Source organism: Miscanthus floridulus, chromosome 9 (assembly GCF_019320115.1).
Source record: "Miscanthus floridulus cultivar M001 chromosome 9, ASM1932011v1, whole genome shotgun sequence".
Taxonomy (NCBI): Eukaryota; Viridiplantae; Streptophyta; class Magnoliopsida; order Poales; family Poaceae; genus Miscanthus; species Miscanthus floridulus.
Window position 1 is genome coordinate 64,381,494 of NC_089588.1, and position 19,934 is coordinate 64,401,427.

General features: G+C 43.5%; 1 protein-coding gene across 1 annotated transcript; it reads right to left on the reverse strand.

Moving 5' to 3' along the window:
• Nucleotides 1–871: 871 nt before the first annotated feature.
• Nucleotides 872–1,255, reverse strand: LOC136480037 (uncharacterized). The gene has a single exon (XM_066477710.1). The coding sequence runs from the start codon at nt 1,253–1,255 to the stop codon at nt 872–874; it is 384 nt and encodes a 127-aa protein (XP_066333807.1).
• Nucleotides 1,256–19,934: the final 18,679 nt, after the last annotated feature.

Below are 19,934 nucleotides of genomic sequence, written 5' to 3' on the forward strand. Positions count from 1 at the left end.
GAGGCATGAGATAAAGCTGGTGGAGCATGGCGAGGCACCCTATAACTCGCTGTACCCCCTTTATGTTCTGAATCAGGCCCATTCTTGTGATGGCCGAGATCTTCTCTGGGTTGGCTTCGATGCCACGCTTAGAGACGATAAAACCCAGTAGCATACCCTTTGGGACCCCAAAAACGCACTTCTCAGGGTTGAGCTTAATGTCGTTTGCTTGGAGTTTTGCAAAGGTCTGCTCTAGGTCGGCTACGACCTGGTCAGCTCATTTGGATTTGACCATGATGTCATCTACATAGGCCTCAATGGTCCAGCCTGATGAGATCTCTGAAACACTTTAGCATGCAACATTGGTACAACCCCCCGTGTTCTTCTAACCGAATGACATTGTGACATTGCAGAATGATCCGAATGGGGTGATGAAAGATGTCGCAAGCTGGTCAGACTCTTTCATCATGATTTGATGGTACCCAGAGTACGCATCAAAGAAGCAAAGGGCTTCGCACCTGAAAGTCGAGTTGACTACTTGGTCTATGCATGGCAAAGGAAAAGGACCCTTTGGACACGCTTTGTTGAGACCCATGTAGTCAACACACATTCTCTATTTCCCACTCTTTTTTCATACAAGAATAGGATTGGCTAACCACTTAGGGTGGTATACTTCCTTGATGAAACTGGCCACCAAAAGCTTCACAATATCTTCGCCGATGGCCCTACCTTTCTCCTCGTCGAAGCGATGTAGGCGCTACTTTACCGGCTTGGTGCTCGGCCTGATCTTCAAGGCGTGCTCAGTGACTTCTCCCGGAATGCCTAGCATGTCTCAGGGTCTCAATGCAAAGATGTCTCTATTGGTACGAAGGAAGTTGACAAGCACGCTTTCCTATTCAGAGGAAAGCATGGTGCCAATGCGCACCACTTTGCCCTTGGAGCCGCTAGGGTCTATGGGGACCTTGTTAGCACCCTCTATAGGCTCGAAAGAACTAGCCGACTGCTTGGGGTCAGGTACTTCCTCGATGACCTCCTCCCTAATGGCTGCAAGCTCTTTGGAGACGACAATTGTCATGGCATGTTCATAGCACTCGACCTCGCACTCATAGGCGTGCTGGAAGGAGGTGCCGATGGTGATGACCCCACATGGACCCAACATCTTCAACTTTAGATAGGTGTAGTTGGGGATGGCCATGAACTTCATGTAGCATGGGCATCCCAAGATGGCATGATTGATTTCATGGAACCCGACCATCTCGAAGGTAAGGGTCTCCATCCTATAATTGGTCGAATCCCCGAAGGTGACGGGCAGATCGATCTGCCCAAGTGGCACGGCCTGTTTTCCTAGCATGATGCCATGGAAAGGTGTAACACCTCTGGTGTTTTGACCTAGCACTAAAACTTGACATGTCATCATATGCATTTCAAAGCATTCATAAAGTAGAAAAAATTTGAATGCATTCACTAAATAAGTTTTATTTCATAAGTTGTTATTTTATGTGATGTAATGTGATCCAAAACTCTAAATAAAGATTATGACCACAAGGGTCAAATTTCATGTGATCATGTGAGACCATGTGTCAATTGACTCAAATAACCCTAATGGGCCATGTAATTGGTCAAATATCATAGTTAAGTAAAAAGGTAAACAAATCAAATTTGAATTCAAATTCAAACCATAAAAGTCCTTTTTGCCCCTTTTGTCTAATTCAAAATCCATTTGGAATTTGGGGGTGTGACAAAAAGCAAAGTTGAAGATTATTTTATAAGGATCAACTTTGGTATTCAAAGTTTTTAAAGTTTACATATAAAATTTGGAGTAATTTTGAAATGATTCAAATGCTCAAATGCACCCCAAATTCAAATTTCAAAATGGACGAAGAATTTGAAAATGTTCATTTAAGCAAAGTTGTAGAACTTTTGATTTTGAACAACTTTTATGTTTGGAGATTTTTGAGTTGTTATACAAATTTGGGAGTAATTTGAATTTTAAAATGGATGGCAATTCTGTAATTCTAGGTGAATAGTGCAGCGACCATCGCCCCACCGCCGGCGTCCTTTCTCCGACCTTCTAGATGTGCCCGTGGCCGCCCTCGGCTTCGCGCTGGCACGGGAAGCTCACTGCGTGTCGTTCCCTCACTCATTTGGCCGTGCTATAAAGCTTCGACGACGTTATCTGCTTTTCTTTCTCTCCTCTGTTTCTCGATGCCGCCGCCTCAGCTTCGACGAGCTCCCCTCGTCTCCTCAGCGCAAGTCAGTCTTGGCAAAGTAGTGTTCCAACTCCATCTCCTCCTTGTGAACCCATCCCACCAACTATAGTTGTCTGAGTCCACCGAGAACCACCGCTAGCGACCCTTCTTCCTTGCGGCTGGCGACCTCACCCGAAGCTCCGTTTCACCACGGCCAGCGTTATCCGGTGAGCCGTTGCCCTTGCTTGTTGTCTCTACAGCGACTGTATAGTTCAAATGGAATTTTTCTATTTTTAGAAATGGATGAATAGTGTCTATTTTTGTTATTTTTGTGTAGATTTATTTAGAGCTCCAAAATTCTGAAAATTTGTGTGTAGCTTCTGTACATGTTCTATTATGGTTTAAAAATATGAAACTTGAAATTTGAATAAATTTGTAATGTTCAAAAATTAGTCAATGAATTGATAAATGTAATTTCCATGATTTTTGTAGGCCACTGTATAACTTCAAAAATTATGAAATTTGTTTGGTACACTAATTTGTCATGAGAAAGCTTACATAAAATTTTGAGGTCATTTGGAACAAGTTCATTTTAGGCTTATTTCCAAATTAATTCAAAAATGAATAAAAGCAAACCCTAAGTGTTTGGTTAGAGTTTGATCTTGTTTTGGTCATGTTTTGTGACCTAGTAGGGTTTCAAGATCAATTTAGTCAAGTCACTTGTGTGGTCCTTGATGGTAGAATTGCAAGTTGGTTTTATTGGCTTGCAACTGTACCGTGAAGGAAAGTTATATTCAAGGTGTTATTATATTTCATGCACCATGAAAGCATCATAGTTTACATTATCATCATGTTGAAGCATATGTTATTATTTCATGTAGAATCCAAGAGTGATCTGATCCTAGTTGAGCAAGTTGTGGAAGGATCCCTGATTGTCTCGGGATTCGATATTTGTGGTACTGATCCAGAACCCGAGATCGTCAATGAAGGCAAGCCCCGGTTTATGCATTAAACCATTACCTTGTTTACTTTGAAAAGTTTATTACCTATGTTACCTATTGCATTAAGTTGATTAATTCAAATGTTACCTACTTGATGCATTGCCTACCTTGTTAATTGTTTACCATCCTTGAAGATGATTTAATTTGCAAAGGCTGTAGAATGCTTAATTTGCTTTATGGTAGGCTTTCAAAGTAAAAGTTTCGATACAATCAAAGATGGCATCCTGGCCAAAGAAAGAAAGAAGGTAGAATGAACTAGAGACTAGTCGGGTGACTTATCTTGAATGTTGGGTAATGTTGCCGACTATGTTGTTTAAAGGCCACTCATTGTGCATCTTCTGAACGAGACACTTTGTAGTACTGGTCACATACTCCGGTAAGCCTACTTCGGCTAATCCAATACTAAGACGAATGTCCACGCACTAGGAGTGGAGAGATGGCGGGAGTAGCGTGTACCCTCGTGGCTAGAATGTGGCCGGATTTGAGGTGTGCTATGCTCTCGGGTGGCGTGGAGACAGCTTAGTATAGGAGGATCCGGTAGCGAGGTTGATATATGCAAGATTAAGTTCTACATATGTTGTGTGATAAGGAATCCTCAGCTGGGACTTGAATCAATTCAAATTGCCGGTGCTCCACGGATATGGAGACTCGTTTCATTATAGAAGCAATGCAGGACTGGTGACTTACTAAAATTTGAGAAAAGGAATGGAATGAAAAGGATTAGAACATGGGATATAAACACTTAGTTTGAGATAATGAACCAATAAGACTTAAGGGTAAAACTTGAAAATAGGATCAAGAATAGTAAGCTTTTGGCAAAGAACTTTTGAATCTTGCTACATCCTTACCTTGCCCCAACACCTGCATCTCTAAAAGTCCTACACCCCCTTTACGTCGGGTTAGTCTTGTTGAGTACTTTTGTACTCAGGGTTTGTTAACCCTTGTTGCAGGTGAGTCACATGCGCAGGCTTGTTTTGGTCCCTGCTGCATGTCTGTGTCCGAAGTCAATGACGATGTGGAATGATGAATGGCCTTTGGACAAGGCACTAGTTTGTATGATAAATAATGTTAATGTAATATTATCCCGCTACTATGGTTGTATGACACTTATGGTTTTGTAAGTTTGAAACAACTGGTTTTGTAAACTATGTTATCGTAAGACTTCCGCTATATTTTACTCTGATGTATATATTTGAATAAACTATTGTAATCTACAATGTCTGTGATTGGGTTCTTGTTCGGAAAGATTCGTGGATGATTCAGGTTTCCCGAGGACACACGACAGACCTATTAAGTTGTTGGCAACTCGTGTACGCTATCAGAGATCTGTTGAGACAACGATAGATGCACGTGGGCCCGATTTCTTAGGAGGTTCTGCCACAGCTGGTATCAGAGCAGGTCCTATCTAAGATCATTGTAGGTTACTTTGGAAAACCTTCAAATTGATTTGGATCAAAGAAAGTAAACTTGATATTTTGAAGTTCAAATTTCTTTCTTCTTACCTCTGATCTAGTCTCAATCATATCTTATTTGAAAGTTCGTGGCGGATAATATGATTAGGTTTGTCCTATGTATTAAAAATCTAGTACTTTTGATTATATGAATCTTTTGTACCTAGATTCGTAAGATCGATTTATGCATCATGCTTGAACACCTTGCATAATAATTCCCCTTAAAAGTGGTTGGGTAAGTAATGTCAATCCCATTCTTGCTAACCTCCATTATCCTCAAGCTATTCTTATAGTCCTACCCTAACTTCTACAGGCTATGGCAAAGACCAAGATAACCGCACGCAAGTCCACCGGACCTCACGGAGTCCCTCGTCACCAGTTGGCACCGCAAAACCATGAGCTTGGTGAAGGAAGTTCCAGGACCTTAGGAGAAGAAGGATCTTCGAGCAATCCCACCAACATCGAGAACCTTACCATGGAGCTCAACACTCTTCATCGAGCTCATGCCAAAGATCAAGAGAAGCTGGCAGAAATGTGAAGGGACATCACCAAGAACACCGAGCTGCGGAATGAATCCTAGACACGAGAGGATGCGGCCAACGAACACATCCATGAGTTGGAGTTCTACGTAGAAGACCTAGAGATGGACAATGCCATCCTTCATGAGAATGTTCACATGATGTACGCTCAACTTCATCCTCCTCATGGGGATGGTGAAGTTACAGATGAAGAAATGATTGTAGATCCAGGAGAAGTCCACGATGAAGAAGAGGAGGAGGACCCTGAGGAATTAGTGTACTTCTCAGATGAAGAAGAGGTCTCGTCCAGTATGGGCACGGACGCCGATGACTGAGAGCTTGGAGTAGTAATAGTTCCTTTACTGCTTTTCTAGTAAACCAGGGTTGTCTTGTGGGATACAAGACATGTAATATAAATAACTAACCCTTTGTAGCATGAAACCTTTTTAACTGCTTTCAATAAATAATAATGTAAATAAATGTGTCTCTCTAACAGATGCCTCGTCCTATCACCCGAGCTGGTGCAAGTACTTCGCATGATCAGGATGATATCCCAAATCCTCCACCAATGCCTCCAACTATGGCAGATGCCATAGCCGCACTCATCAATGCAACGACAGAGAATGCTAGGTTGTTAAGGGAATTGGCTCAGAATCAACAAGCACCACACCCTAATCGTGGCTGCCGTAATAATTGAAATGATGAGTCCACCTATATTGATTTTACTGACACACATCCACCTGTGTTCTCTAAGGTAGAAGAGCCTTTAGAAGCTGACGATTGGCTTAGGACAATAGAGCAAAAGTTTGAGCTGATTCACTGTACCGAGATTCAGAAACCAAGGTTTGCGGCATAGCAACTCCGAGGAGCTGCTGGTGCCTGGTGGGCAAATTTGGTAGCTGTATAGCCCGCTAGTCACCAAATCACCAGGATGGAGTTTAAGGATGCCTTCAGGGCACACTATATTCTAGATGGTGTGATGACCATGAAGTTAGAAGAGTTCTTAGCTCTTAAGCAAGGGGAGCACCCAGTGATGGACTATGTTGGGTGCTTCAATCACCTGTCACAATATGCTATAGAGTATGTGAATACTGATAGGAAGAAGAAGAATCATTTCCTTAGAGGCCTGAATACCAAACTTCAGACCATGATGGCAACTTGTGGCAATGCAACTTATCATGAGACAGTCAACATTGTTATCGCTTCAGAGGAGAATTACCGCTGACATAAGGAGGCGAAGAAAAAAGAGAATATCTGCTTCCGGATCGTCGAGTGGAAAGCGTCAAAAGATAGTCTACCATCCTCAGAATCATGGCCGTGCGCCATTCCACCCACAACAAAGCCAAAGCAGGCAACAAATCTTTATTCGCCCTACAACTAATACGCCTTATCCTCAACAAGCACCGCAGCAGCAAAAGAATACAAACAATGCAAACCGCACTGCTACTCCCCAGAAGCACAATTATCCATGTTATAATTGTGGTAAACCCGGACACTTTTCCTGAGAACGTCCGTATCCCAGGAAGAGTGATCCTAATGCACCTAAAGCCCCTATTACTCAAGCTCAGAATCAGTACAAGGGCAATGCTCAAAACAGTCAGAAGGGTCAGGCTGAGAAGAAAACTGGAAGAGTCTTCTATACTTAGGTGAAATCTATTCCAGAAGGAGAACCAGTAATGATTGGTATGTTTCCCATTGCTAAGCATCCTGCAATTACCTTATTTGATTCTGGTGCATCCCATACATTCATCAATCATACATTTGTTGTGAAGCATGGCATAACTATTGGGGAAACAAAAGAACCATATCATATACAGTCACCCGGGGGATGAATCTGTACAAGGGAGGTAGTTCAGCATGTACATATTGATTTGGGAGGTTATGAGTTCCCTACCAATATGCTGATATTAAAGGATCAAGATATAGATGTGATCCTTGGTATGAACTGGTTAACTCAACATAGGGCTGTCATAGATGTCATGCATAGAACCATAAGGATAAATGTACCTGACAGCAAAACCCAACTTCTCATCCAACTTCCCTTTCCTAAGAGTATGGTTGGAACAGTCTATGCAACTACTGTTGAAGAAGCCGAGAAAATTTCGATGGTATGTGAATTCATGGATGTCTTTCCCGATGATCTGCATGGTCTGCCACCAGACCGAGATGTAGAGTTTAGAATTGATCTGAAACCAGAAACGGCACCTATGTCTAGAAGAGCATATAGGATGCCACCCAAAGAACTAGCGGAATTAAAGATTCAACTACAAGAGTTGTTAGACAAGGGTTTTATTCAACCCAGTTCATCACCTTGGGGATGCCCTGCTATCTTCGTGAAGAAAAAGGACCAAACCTTAAGGTTATGTATTGACTATTGGCGTTAAACAAAGTCACCATAAAGAACAAATACCCCTTACCCCGAATTGATTTGCTTTTTGACCAACTTGCGGGAGCTAAAGTGTTCTCGAAGATAGACTTGAGATCAGGCTATCACTAGATTAAGATCAGACGAGAAGATGTGCCGAAGACAGCATTTACTACCCGATATGGTCTATATGAGTATTTAGTCATGTCTTTTGGGCTGACCAATGCCCTGGCTCATTTCATGTACCTGATGAACTCAGTTTTCATGCTTGAGTTGGATAAGTTTGTAGTGGTGTTCATTGATGATATTCTTATCTATTCTAAGAGCAAAGAGGAACATGCGGAACATCTCCGCATTGTTCTACAACAATTAAGAGACCACCAATTATATGCCAAATTCAGTAAATGTGCATTCTGGTTAGAGGAAGTACAATTTCTGGGTCATGTGTTATCTGCTAAAGGTATAGCGGTTGATCCGAGCAAGGTAGAAGTCCTTAACTAGAGAGCACCTACCACTGCTCATCAAGTTCATAGTTTTCCGGGGTTGGCAGGATATTATCGTCGGTTCATCCCTGACTTCTCCAGAATTGCGAAGCCGATTACTGAACTGCTGAAAAATCAAACTAAGTTTATATGGTCAACAAAATGTGAGAAGGCCTTTCAAACATTAAAGAAGTTGCTGACAACTACACCAGTATTAGCACAACCTGATATCGAGAGGCCGTTTGATATCTATTGTGATGCATCTGGAATTGGTATTGGCTGTGTTCTTATGCAAGAAGGCAGAGTCATAGCGTATGCTTCTAGACAACTCAAGAAGGATGAAGAACATTATCCCACCCATGATCTTGAATTAGCCGCTGTTGTTCATGCACTCAAGGTCTGGCGACATTATTTATTGGGTAATATCTGTCATATCTATACGAATCACAAAAGTTTGAAATATATCTTCACTCAGTCAGAGTTGAATATGAGGCAAAGAAGATGGTTAGAACTTATCAAAGATTATGACTTAGAAGTGCATTATCATCCGAGCAAGGCTAATGTGGTTGCCAATGCCCTGAGTCGCAAGAGTCATTGCCATTGTCTGACTGTGAAACCTATGCAACGAACATTGTGTCAAGAGATGGAGCATCTGAATTTACAAATCATAGAACAAGGTTCCTTGTCCAATATTGCAGTTGAGTCCACTATCAAAGATTAGATCATTGCTACTCAACGGAAAAGTAAGGGTATAGCCCATATCAAAGATAAAGTCAAATCTGGAAAACCAACATGTTTCAATATTGATGAATCCGATGTCGTATGGTTCAAAGATAGATTGGTAGTACCCAAAAATCTGGAGCTGCTAAAGCAGATTCTTGATGAAGCTCATTCTTCAAGATACTCCATTCATCCAGGTAGCAACAAAATGTATCATGATCTGAGAAAGATATATTGGTGGACCAAAATGAAAATAGAAATAGCTCAATATGTGGCCAAATGTGATACTTGTCAGAGAGTCAAAGCAGTTCACATGAAGACTGCAGGTCCATTACATTCATTGCCAGTTCCATCTTGGAAGTGGGAAGATATCTGTATGGACTTCATCGTGGGATTGCCTAGGACATCTGCAGGCTACAATTCAATATGGGTTATTGTTGATTGCCTAACCAAGATAGCTCATTTCCTACCAGTCAGAGATAAATATCGAGCGGAACAGTATGCAAAGCTTTATCTTGATAGAATCTTCAGTCTACATGGGGCACCCAAGACCATTGTATCTAACATAGGGTCATTGTTCGTATCCAAGTTTTGGAAAAGTCTACATGAGTCTTTAGGAACCAAACTTATCCGCAGTTCTGCTTATCATCCGCAAATAGATGGATAGACTGAAAGGGTAAATCAAATTCTTGAAGATATGTTGAGAGCATGTGTCCTTTCCTATGGTGCTAAATGGGATGAATGCCTTCCCTTAGCTGAATTCTCATATAACAATAGCTATCAAGAGAGCATTAAAATGGCACCATTCGAAGCATTGTATGGCCGTAGATGCCAGACACCTTTAAATTTGTCAGAAGCTAGAGAACGTTGGTTCTTTGGGCCGGATGTGGTCAAGGAAGCTGAAGAGAAAGTTAAACTCGTACAAGCTAATATGAAGGTAGCTCAATCCCGACAGAAAAGCTATGCTGATAAGAGGAGACGATCGCTAGAATTCAAAGTGGGAGATCATGTCTACCTCAAGGTATCGCCGATGAAAGGAGTTCATCGTTTTGGGATTCGGGGAAAGTTGGCACCCCGTTATGTCGGTCCTTTTCAAATCGAACAACGATGTGGACCGGTCGCCTATCACGTCAAGCTACCAGATCACATGTCAGCGGTGCATGATATCTTCCATGTATCCCAGTTAAAGAAGTGTCTTCAAGTACCTGACTAAGTGATCAACTTTGGTGATGTAGAACTAGAACCTGATTTGACTTAAGCTAAGTACCCTATTAGAGTCTTAGATCAGAAAGATCGAGTCACTCGAAGACGTACAATCAAGTTCTACAAAGTACAATGGAATCAACACACTGAAGATGAAGCTACTTGGGAGTCCGAAGATTACTTAGAAGAAAACTTTCCTGACTTCTTCGCTTCTATTTAGTTGCAATACCTTGTTTATGTTGTAACTTGTCTCTTTTGTCAAAAGAATGGAAAACCCCCTCACTAGCTTTTCGAATAAAGTTATGATGTGTTAGCTTGACACATTTCCTTTTCCATTACTTAGCCTTAGGTTTTAAATCTCAGGACGAGATTTCTTTAAGGGGGAAGGGTTGTAACACCTCTGGTGTTTTGACCTAGCACTAAAACTTGACATGTCATCATATGCATTGCAAAGCATTCATAAAGTAGAAAAAATTTGAATGCATTCACTAAATAAGTTTTATTTCATAAGTTGTTATTTTATGTGATGTAATGTGATCCAAAACTCTAAATAAAGATTATGACCACAAGGGTCAAATTTCATGTGATCATGTGAGACCATGTGTCAATTGACTCAAATAACCCTAATGGGCCATGTAATTGGTCAAATATCATAGTTAAGTAAAAAGGTAAACAAATCAAATTTGAATTCAAATTCAAACCATAAAAGTCCTTTTTGCCCCTTTTGTCTAATTCAAAATCCATTTGGAATTTGGGGGTATGACAAAAAGCAAAGTTGAAGCTTATTTTATAAGGATCAACTTTTAGTATTCAAAGTTTTGAAAGTTTACATATAAAATTTGGAGTAATTTTGAAATGATTCAAATGCTCAAATGCACCCCAAATTCAAATTTCAAAATGGAGGAAGAATTTGAAAATGTTCATTTAAGCAAAGTTGTAGAACTTTTGATTTTGAACAACTTTTATTTTTGGAGATTTTTGAGTTGTTATACAAATTTGGGAGTAATTTGAATTTTAAAATGGATGGCAATTCTATAATTCCTGGATGAACAGTGCACGACCACCGCTCCACCAGCCGGCGTCCTTTCTCCAGCCTTCCAGACGCGCCCGTGGCCGCCCTCGGCTTCGCAGCTAGCATGGGAAGCTCACTGTGTGTCGTTCCCTCACTCATCTGGCCACGCTATAAAGCTCCAACTGACGTTATCTGCTTTTCTTTCTCTCCTCTGTTTCCCGATGCCGCCGCCTCAGCTCCGGCAAGCTCCCCTCGTCTCCTCAGCACAAGTCAGTCTCGGCAAAGTAGTGTTCCAACTCCATCTCCTCCTTGCGAACCCATCCCACCAACTATAGTTGTCTGAGTCCACCGAGAACCGCCGCTAGCGACCCTTCTTCCTCGCGGCTGGCGACCTCACCCGAAGCTCCATTTCACCGCGGCCAGCGTTATCCGGTGAGCCGTTGCCCTTGCTTGTTGTCTCTACAGCTTTGTCTCGATGTTGTAGTGCTTAATCCACTCTTGCTTGGTCATTTTGCCCACTGTAGTCGCCGGAACACCGTCGTCTACGAGGTCTGCTCCGCCGTGATCACTGTCACCGTCGAACCGCGTCACCGTAGCTTCTCCGGTCTCGCTCATTGCTTCAACACGTTTCGGGTGAGCTACTAATGCTTCCTGGACTCTTTGTTTCACCGTTACCGGCCTTGTTTCGCCAGCGTAGCACTACCGTGCCACCGCAGTCCGCCATGGCTGGAGTCAGCCTTGTTTCGTGTAGTATTTAACCTCCGTAGTGCCACAGACCGATGCGCCTAGTCTTTGTGAAGCGTTTTGGTACTTTGGCCGTTCGCCGTTGGGCTTACCGTCGATGAGTTAGCGTCGGTCAGTGCCAGTCGTCGTCGCGGTCAAAGCCGGAGGTTAGGGATGACAAGTGGGTCCCATATGTCAGCGACTAGTATAGTTCAAATGGAATTTTTCTATTTTCAGAAATGGATGAATAGTGTCTATTTTTGTTATTTTTGTGTAGATTTATTTATATCCTCCAAAAATTCTGAAAATTTATGTGTAGCTTCTCTACATGTTCTATTATGGTTCAAAAATATGAAACTTGAAATTTGAATAAATGTTTAATGTTCAAAAATTCAGTCAATTAATTGATAAATGTAATTTCCATGATTTTTGTAGGCCACTATATAACTTCAAAAATATGAAATTTGTTTTGGTACACTAATTTGTCATGAGGAAAGCTTACATAAAATTTTGAGGTCATTTGGAACAAGTTCATTTTAGGCTTATTTCCAAATTAATTCAAAAATGAATAAAAGCAAACCCTAAGTGTTAGGTTAGAGTTTGATCTTGTTTTGGTCATGTTTTGTGACCAGTAGGGTTTCAAGATCAATTTAGTCAAGTCACTTGTGTGGTCCTTGATGGTAGAATTGCAAGTTGGTTTTATTGGCTTGCAACTGTACCGTGAAGGAAAGTTATATTCAAGGTGTTATTATATTTCATGCACCATGAAAGCATCAAGTTTACATTATCATCATGTTGAAGCATATGTTATTATTTCATGTAGAATCTGAGAGTGATCCGATCCTAGTTGAGCAAGTTGTGGAAGGATCCCCGGTTGTCTCGGGATTCGATATTTGTTGTACTGATCCAGAACTCGAGATCGTCAACGAAGGCAAGCCCCGGTTTATGCATTAAACAATTACCTTGTTTACTTTGAAAAGTTTATTACCTATGTTACCTATTGCATTAAGTTGATTAATTCAAATGTTACCTACTTGATGCATTGCCTACCTTGTTAATTGTTTACCATCCTTGAAGATGATTTCATTTGCAAAGGCGTAGAATGCTTAGTTTGCTTTATGGTAGGCTTTCAAAGTAAAAGTTTCGATACAATCAAAGATGGCATCCTGGCCGAAAGAAAGAAAGAAGGTAGAATGAACTAGAGACTGGTTGGGTGACTTATCTTGAATGTTGGGTAATGTTACCGACTATGTCGCTTAAAGGCCACTCATTGTGTATCTTCTGAATGAGACACTTTAGTAGTACTAGTCACATACTCCGGTAAGCCTACTTTAGCTAATCCGATACTAAGACGAATGCCCATGCACTAGGAGTGGAGAGATGGCGGGAGTAGCGTGTACCCTCGTGGCTAGAATGTGGCTAGGATTTGAGGTGTGTTGTGCTCTCGGGTGGCATGGAGACGGCTTAGTATAGGAGGATCCGGTAGCGAGGTTGATATATGCAAGATTAAGTTCTACATATGTCGTGTGATAAGGAATCCTTAGCTAGGGACTTGAATCAATTCGAATTGCTGGTGCTTCACTGGATATGGAGACTCATTTCATTACAGAAGCAATGCAGGACTGGTGACTTACTAAAATTTGAGAAAAGGAATGGAATGAAAAGGATTGGAACATGGGATATAAACACTTAGTTTGAGATAATGAACCAATAAGACTTAAGGGTAAAACTTGAAAATAGGATCAAGAATAGTAAGCTTTTGGCAAAGAACTTTTGAATCTAGCTACATCCTTACCTTGCCCCAACACCTGCATCTCTAAAAGTCCAACACCCCCTTTACGTCGAGTTAGTCTTGTTGAGTACTTTTGTACTCAGGTTTTGTTAACCCTTGTTGTAGGTGAGTCACATGCACAGGCTTGTTTTGGTCCCTGCTGCATGTCTGTGTTCGAAGTCAATGACGATGAGGAATGATGAATGGCCTTTGGATAAGGCACTAGTTTGTATGATAAATAATGTTAATGTAATATTATCCCGCTACTATGGTTGTATGACACTTATGGTTTTGTAAGTTTGAAACAACTAGTTTTGTAAACTATGTTATCAGTAAGACTTCCGCTATATTTTACTCTGATGTATATATTTGAATAAACTATTGTAATCTGCAATGTCTGTGATTGGGATCCTGTTCGGAAAGATTCGTGGATGATTCGGGTTTCCCAAGGACACCCGATAGACCTATTAAGTTATTGGGAACTCATGTACTGCTATCAGAGGTCTACTGAGACAACAATAGATGCATGTGGGCCTGATTTCTTAGGAGGTTCTGCCACAAAAGGTGCCTTGGTCGGCTAGATTGATGTCGGTCAATGCCCATGGCGTCGAGCAGTTTCAACATACATGATGTTGAGGCCGCTGCCTCCAGTCCATCAGCACCTTGGTGAGCCATTTTGTGCCGATGATCAGGTCGACCATGAGTGGATTTCTTCCCAGCTATGGGACACTTTCTTGGTGGTCGATCCGATCAAAGGTTATGGTGGACTCCAACCAATGAAGGAAGGTAGGCGTGGCCGGCTCGGCCGTATAGACCTCATGGCATGCAAGCTTCTAGCGGCGCTTGGACTCATAGGTTGCCGACCCTCTGAAGATCATGAGGCAGCCATCTAGTGTCGAAAATTCACCATCCTTCCCCTTGGCATTATCTGCGATCGGCCTAGGCTCCTTCCTATGCTCCCCCTTGTTGGAGCCTTCGGACAAGAACCGCTTCATGAGGATGTAGTCCTTGTATAGGTGCTTGATGGGGAAAGCATGGTTTGGACATGGTCCTTCAAGCACCTTCTCAAAGTGGTCTGGGGTACCCTCAGTGGGCTTCTAATCCCCCTTGCGGTCGGCGGTGGCCATGAGCAAGCCCTCGCATCATTGCTTATTCTTCTTCTTGTTGTGACGGTTGGAGGCGCCTTCACCGGCATCCTCGTCCCGCTTTGCCTTGCCTTTGAGGTGGTCAAAAATTGCCTCGACAGCCTATTTGCCTGAGGCATTGCTGGTGGAGATGTCGAGGAGCTCCTTGGTGGTTTGTAGGCCCTTACATCCCTAGCTTGTGAACCAGGGACTCACAGGTGGTCCCCGATAGGAAAGCTCCTATGACGTCGGCGTCGGCGATGTTGGGCAGCTCATTGCACTGGTAGGAGAAGCGACGGATGTATCAACGAAGAGTCTCCCTAGACTTTTGTCGGATAGTTTTTGAGATCCCATGGGTTCCTAATGATGCATGTATGTGCCCTGGAAGTTTCCCATGAAGATCTCTTTTAGGTCTGCCCAACTTTGGATTCAGGTTGGGCGGAAGGTGTTCCAACCATGCTCGCGCCGAATCGACCAAGAATAATGGAAGGTTGCGGATAATGAAATCATCATTATCCGCTTCATCAGGCTTGGCAAGCAAGCCGATAATCAGTCGAGCCACTAGTCTAGGGTTCATTTCCTAGAGTATTTCAACATGTTGGTCGGTGGTCGGTACCTTGGTGGGAAGACGGCATTGAGGATGTGTTGGCCAAAGGCCTAAGGTCCCGACAAGTTAGGGCTCAAGCTTTGGTCTCACTTATGTAATAGCATTTGCCACGATGAGGGTGGTAACCATAGCTAGCCTCCTCCCTCGCATCGTTGTGGGTACACCTACGGGCATCGGGGGTGTTGCGCGCATCATGGTGGAGGCCAAGACGCTCATGCACCAAGACTGTGGCGCATGGCCTGCCGCCTTGCTATGCCTGGTGGACTGACACGTCCCTATTGGGTTGCTCTGAGGGCGCGTGCTAACTAGCGTCGAGCTCACGTCATTCGGACAGCGAGCTCTCGGCCTGTTGCACCGCCATACACTCGAGTAGTGTGTGAATCTCGCGATGGGCCTAATGATCCTCAGGTGTCATAGGCCCTAGAAGCCCCTAGAGCAAGGCCGCCGCAACAGCAATGTTCTGGCTTGCTCGAGTGAAGTGTGGGAGGGCTTTGTCATCCTTGATGATCCTCCTATTCATGTTGTGGGCCACGGTGCATGCACACGCACCGTCTCCATGGTGATCGATCTCTTGCTCGAGCTCCGCATGTTCCTGCTCGAGCTAGAGTCATGCTTCCTCGAGCTCTTGGTGCCAGGCCTTCAGCTGCTCTACCCGCAGGTGAGGTAGGGCCCCTACATCTCCCTCAACCTCGTCATCGAAGCCATTCATTGGGGTAGCCTCTCCCTCATGGATGCTTTCAATGTACCCCTTAGGGGTACCGGCCATGAAACATTCATGAGAGGGGTGATGGCTTCTTGTTGGAGTCCAAGTTGGAGGGTGACTCTAATTCCCCTACAAGGAGGTCATGGAAAGATTTCATGACATATTCAGTCATCCCCATGAACTCATCGTTCATGGGGGATGGAGGCCAGCGTTGTGCCACAAGGTGGCCAATGGTCTTTGCAGTGTTACACAGACCGAATGAGAGCATTGTCGGGGCACTCCGGATGAGGTATTCTAGGTAGAGCGGCTCTCCTCTGGCAAGCTACATCATGATGTTGGCAAAAGAGAAGGTGAGGCAGCCTAGGTCCCTGTCAGGATGGTCGGGGTCCTAGGAAGGCACTAGAGTTGGCGCTCTAGCCTCCCATAATCAAAGCTGAGGAGTTGGTTGCTCCTAAGGGTGTGGGCCTCTGGTGTGTGCAGCCGCAGCTCCTTGAGCGCCTTGGTGATCTCATTGAGGCTGGTGGAGTTGAGAGGTTGGATGGCGACAGGAGCCTGCACCAACTCTCCCCCATCATAATGATGAAGTCTAGGATCTCGAAGCGCACGTGTGCATCTAGGACCTAGCTAATGCCATGACTAGCCATCTGAGGCCTGATGTGGATGTTGAGATGGGCAAAAAGCCCCTACCTAGTGCACCAACTGTTGGTGTTTTTCGGACCATCGATGAGTAAATTTGTATTTGCGTGTCTAGGCTTGGATGGTGTGCTTGGAGGACACAAGGGTTTATACTAGTTTAGGCAGAATGTCCCTATGTCCAATTTGCTGCTGCTCGTGTTACCAGCACTTGGTTTGCAGTAGGGGTTACAAACAAGTTAGAGAGGGAAAGGATCCCAAGTCTCTGGTGAAAGGAGTGAACAGGTGCTGAGAGCTCGATCGCTGCTTAGCTGTATGCTTGTGTCATGCTCTTGTCTTTTTATGTCATGGTTTGGTCTCGTGTGGATCTATATCCCCCTTCATGGAGTGCCCTGCTTCCCCTTTTATATGCAAAGGGAAAGCAGCGGGTTACAGCAGAGGAAAAGGAGAAGAACAAGAGAGAGAAGAAGGCTTCTAGGATCACTAGGTCCTTCTTCTCCTTCATGGCTGGTCCCACTGATCCTGTAGATGTCAATAGGGATGGCTCCACATCATGGCCCTATTCGTCACTAGGCGCCTTGCACCCAAGGGGTCAAGTGCAGACGTAGCACGCACCTAAGGGGTCGGGCGAGATGGAGCCCACGTGGCCTTGGGCAAGATGGAAACCAAGTACTTGGGGGTGGGTGAGATGGAGCCCGCACCCAAGGGTCGGGCGAGACAGAGCCCGTGGCCTTAGGCGAGACCCCAATGGTCTCGAGGTCGAGCGAGATGGAGCCCACACCCAAGGGGTCGAGTGAGATAGAGCCCGCACCCAAGGGGTCGGGTGAGACAGAGCCCCGTGGCCTTGGGTCGGGTGAGACCTTTTAATACATCTTGCTCCATCCGAGGAAGTCAGCGTGGGTGCTAACTGCCTTGCTTTGGGTATCCCTACTATCAATACCCGACAATTGGGTAAAACATAACATGATGGGAGACTTGGTGATGTACCTTGCCATGCACAGTCATGGCCACGGTACCACCGTGACATGGTCACTAGAGTCAAAGTTGTAACAGAACCGTCCAATTTATAAGAGCACAAGTACAATAGCAATCGCCGAAGCAATCAAACCATCATACTCGAGCCCATATAAACCTAGTAGTCTGGTGAATGTAACACCTCTGGTGTTTTGACCTAGCACTAAAATTTGACATGTCATCATATGCATTGCAAGGCATTCATAAAGTAGAAAATTTTGAATGCATTCACTAAATAAGGTTTATTTCATAATGTTGTTATTTCATGTGATGTGATTCAAAACCCTAAATAAAGATCATGACCACAAGGGTCAAATTTCATGTGATCATGTAAGGTCATGTGTCATTTGACTCAAATAACCCTAAAGGGCCATGTTACTGGTCAAAGATCAAAGTTAAAGTAAAAGGAAAACAAATCAAATTTGAATTCAAATTCAAATCATAAAAGTCCTTTTTGCCCCTTTTGTCTAATTCAAAATCCATTTGGAATTTGGGGTTGAGGCAAAAAGCAAAGTTGAAGATTATTTTATAAGGATCAACTTTGGTATTCAAAGTTTTTCAAGTTTACATATAAAATTTGGAGTAATTTTGAAATGATTCAATTGCTCATATGTACCCCAAATTCAAATTTCAAAATGGAGGCAGAATTTGAAAATATTTCTTGAAGCAAATTTGTAGAGTTTGAAAAGTTGAGCAACTTTCATTTTTGGATATTTTCAACTTCTTTAGAAAATTTGGGAGTAATTTGAAAAATAGACGCAGTGGCAAATCTGTAAATACTTCAAAAATCTAGATAAACACAGGATGTCACCGCCCCACCGCCGGCGTCCTTTCTCTGGCCTTCCAGGCCCGCTTGTGACTGCCCTTGGCTTCGTGCTGGTGTGGGGAGCACGCTGCAGGTCGAGTCCGCGCGCTCCTGGCCAAGCTGTAAGACCCAGACGACGCCGTTCACTTTTCTTCCTTCCCTCAGTTTTCCCGACATCGCCGTCTCAACTCCGGCGAGCTTCTCTCGTCTCCTCAGCGCGAGCAAGCCTCGTAAAAGCCATGTTCCAGTTCCGCCTACTCCTCGCGCATCCGACCGAGCTGTTGCTACCGCTTGATTTCACCGAGAGCTTGTTGTCCATGTTCATCTTCCTCGCAGCCGGCGACCTCAATGGAGACTCCAATTCACCGTGGCCAGCCTCATCCGGTGAGCCGTTGCCCTTGTTTGTTGACTCTATGGCTTCATCTCGATGCTGTAGTGCTTATTCCACTCTTGCCTACTCGTTTTGCCCACTGCAGTCGCCGAAACGCTATCATCGACGAGGTCCGCTCCGTCGTGATCCCGGCCACCGTCAAAACGCGTCGCCTTAGCTTCTCCGGTCTCGCTTGTTGCTGCAACACGATCAGGGTGAGCCACTGATGCTTCCTGAACTCTCTATTTCACCATTACTGGTCTTGTTTCACCGACGTAACGCTGCCGTACCACCGCGTCCGCCATGGCCGGTGTCAGCCTTGTTCCATGTCGTAATCACCCTCCAAAGTACCCCTGATCGATGCGCCTAGCTCTTGTGGATATGTTAGTGCTTTGGCCGTCGCTGTTGGGCTCACCGACGGCGAGTTAGCGTCGGTCAGCGCCATCGAAGCCACGGTCTATGCTCGAGGTTGGGGATGACAGGTGGGGGCCGGCTGTCAGTGAGAGCAAGAGAGAGAATAGTGAGTTTTGTTATTTTCTGATTTTGAATAGTGCTAAATCTTTGGAAATTTGTAGGAAAATTATCATAGCTCCAAAAATTCTGAAATTTTGTGTGTAGCCTCTATACATGCTCTAGTATGGTTTAAAAATTTGAAACGTGAAATTTGAATAAATTTTTAATGTTCAAATATTCAGTCCATTAATTAATAAATGCAATTTCCATGATTTTTGTAGGCCACTAAATAATTCCAAAAATTATGAAATTTGTTTTGGTACACTAATTTGACATGAGGAAGCTTACATAAAATTTTGAGGTCATTTGGAACAATTTCATTTTTGGGCTTATTTCCAAATTAATTCAAAAATAAATAAAAGCAAACCCTAAGTGTTTGATTAGTGTTTGATCTTGTTTTAATCATGTTTTGTGACTAAGTAGGGTTTCAAGATCAGTTTGGTCAAGTCATATGTGTGGTCCTTGATGGTAGAATTACAAGTTGGTTTTGTTGGCTTGCAACTGTACCGTGAAAAACAGTTGTATTCGAAGTGTTGTTATATTTCATGTACCATAACAGCATCATGTTTACATTATCATCATGTTAAAGCATATGTTATCATTTCGTATAGAATCTGAGAGTGAAACGATTCTAGTTGAGCAAGTTTTGGAAGAATCCCCAGTTGTCACGGTATTCGATAATTGTGGTACTGATCCGGAACCCGAGATCATCAACGAAGGCAAGCCTTGGTTTATGCATTAAACCCTTACC

Excerpts from the sequence above, each read along its gene's own strand:
- LOC136480037 (XM_066477710.1), bottom strand. The coding sequence starts at position 1,255 with ATGGAGACCCTTACCTTCGAGATGGTCGGGTTCCATGAAATCAATCAT.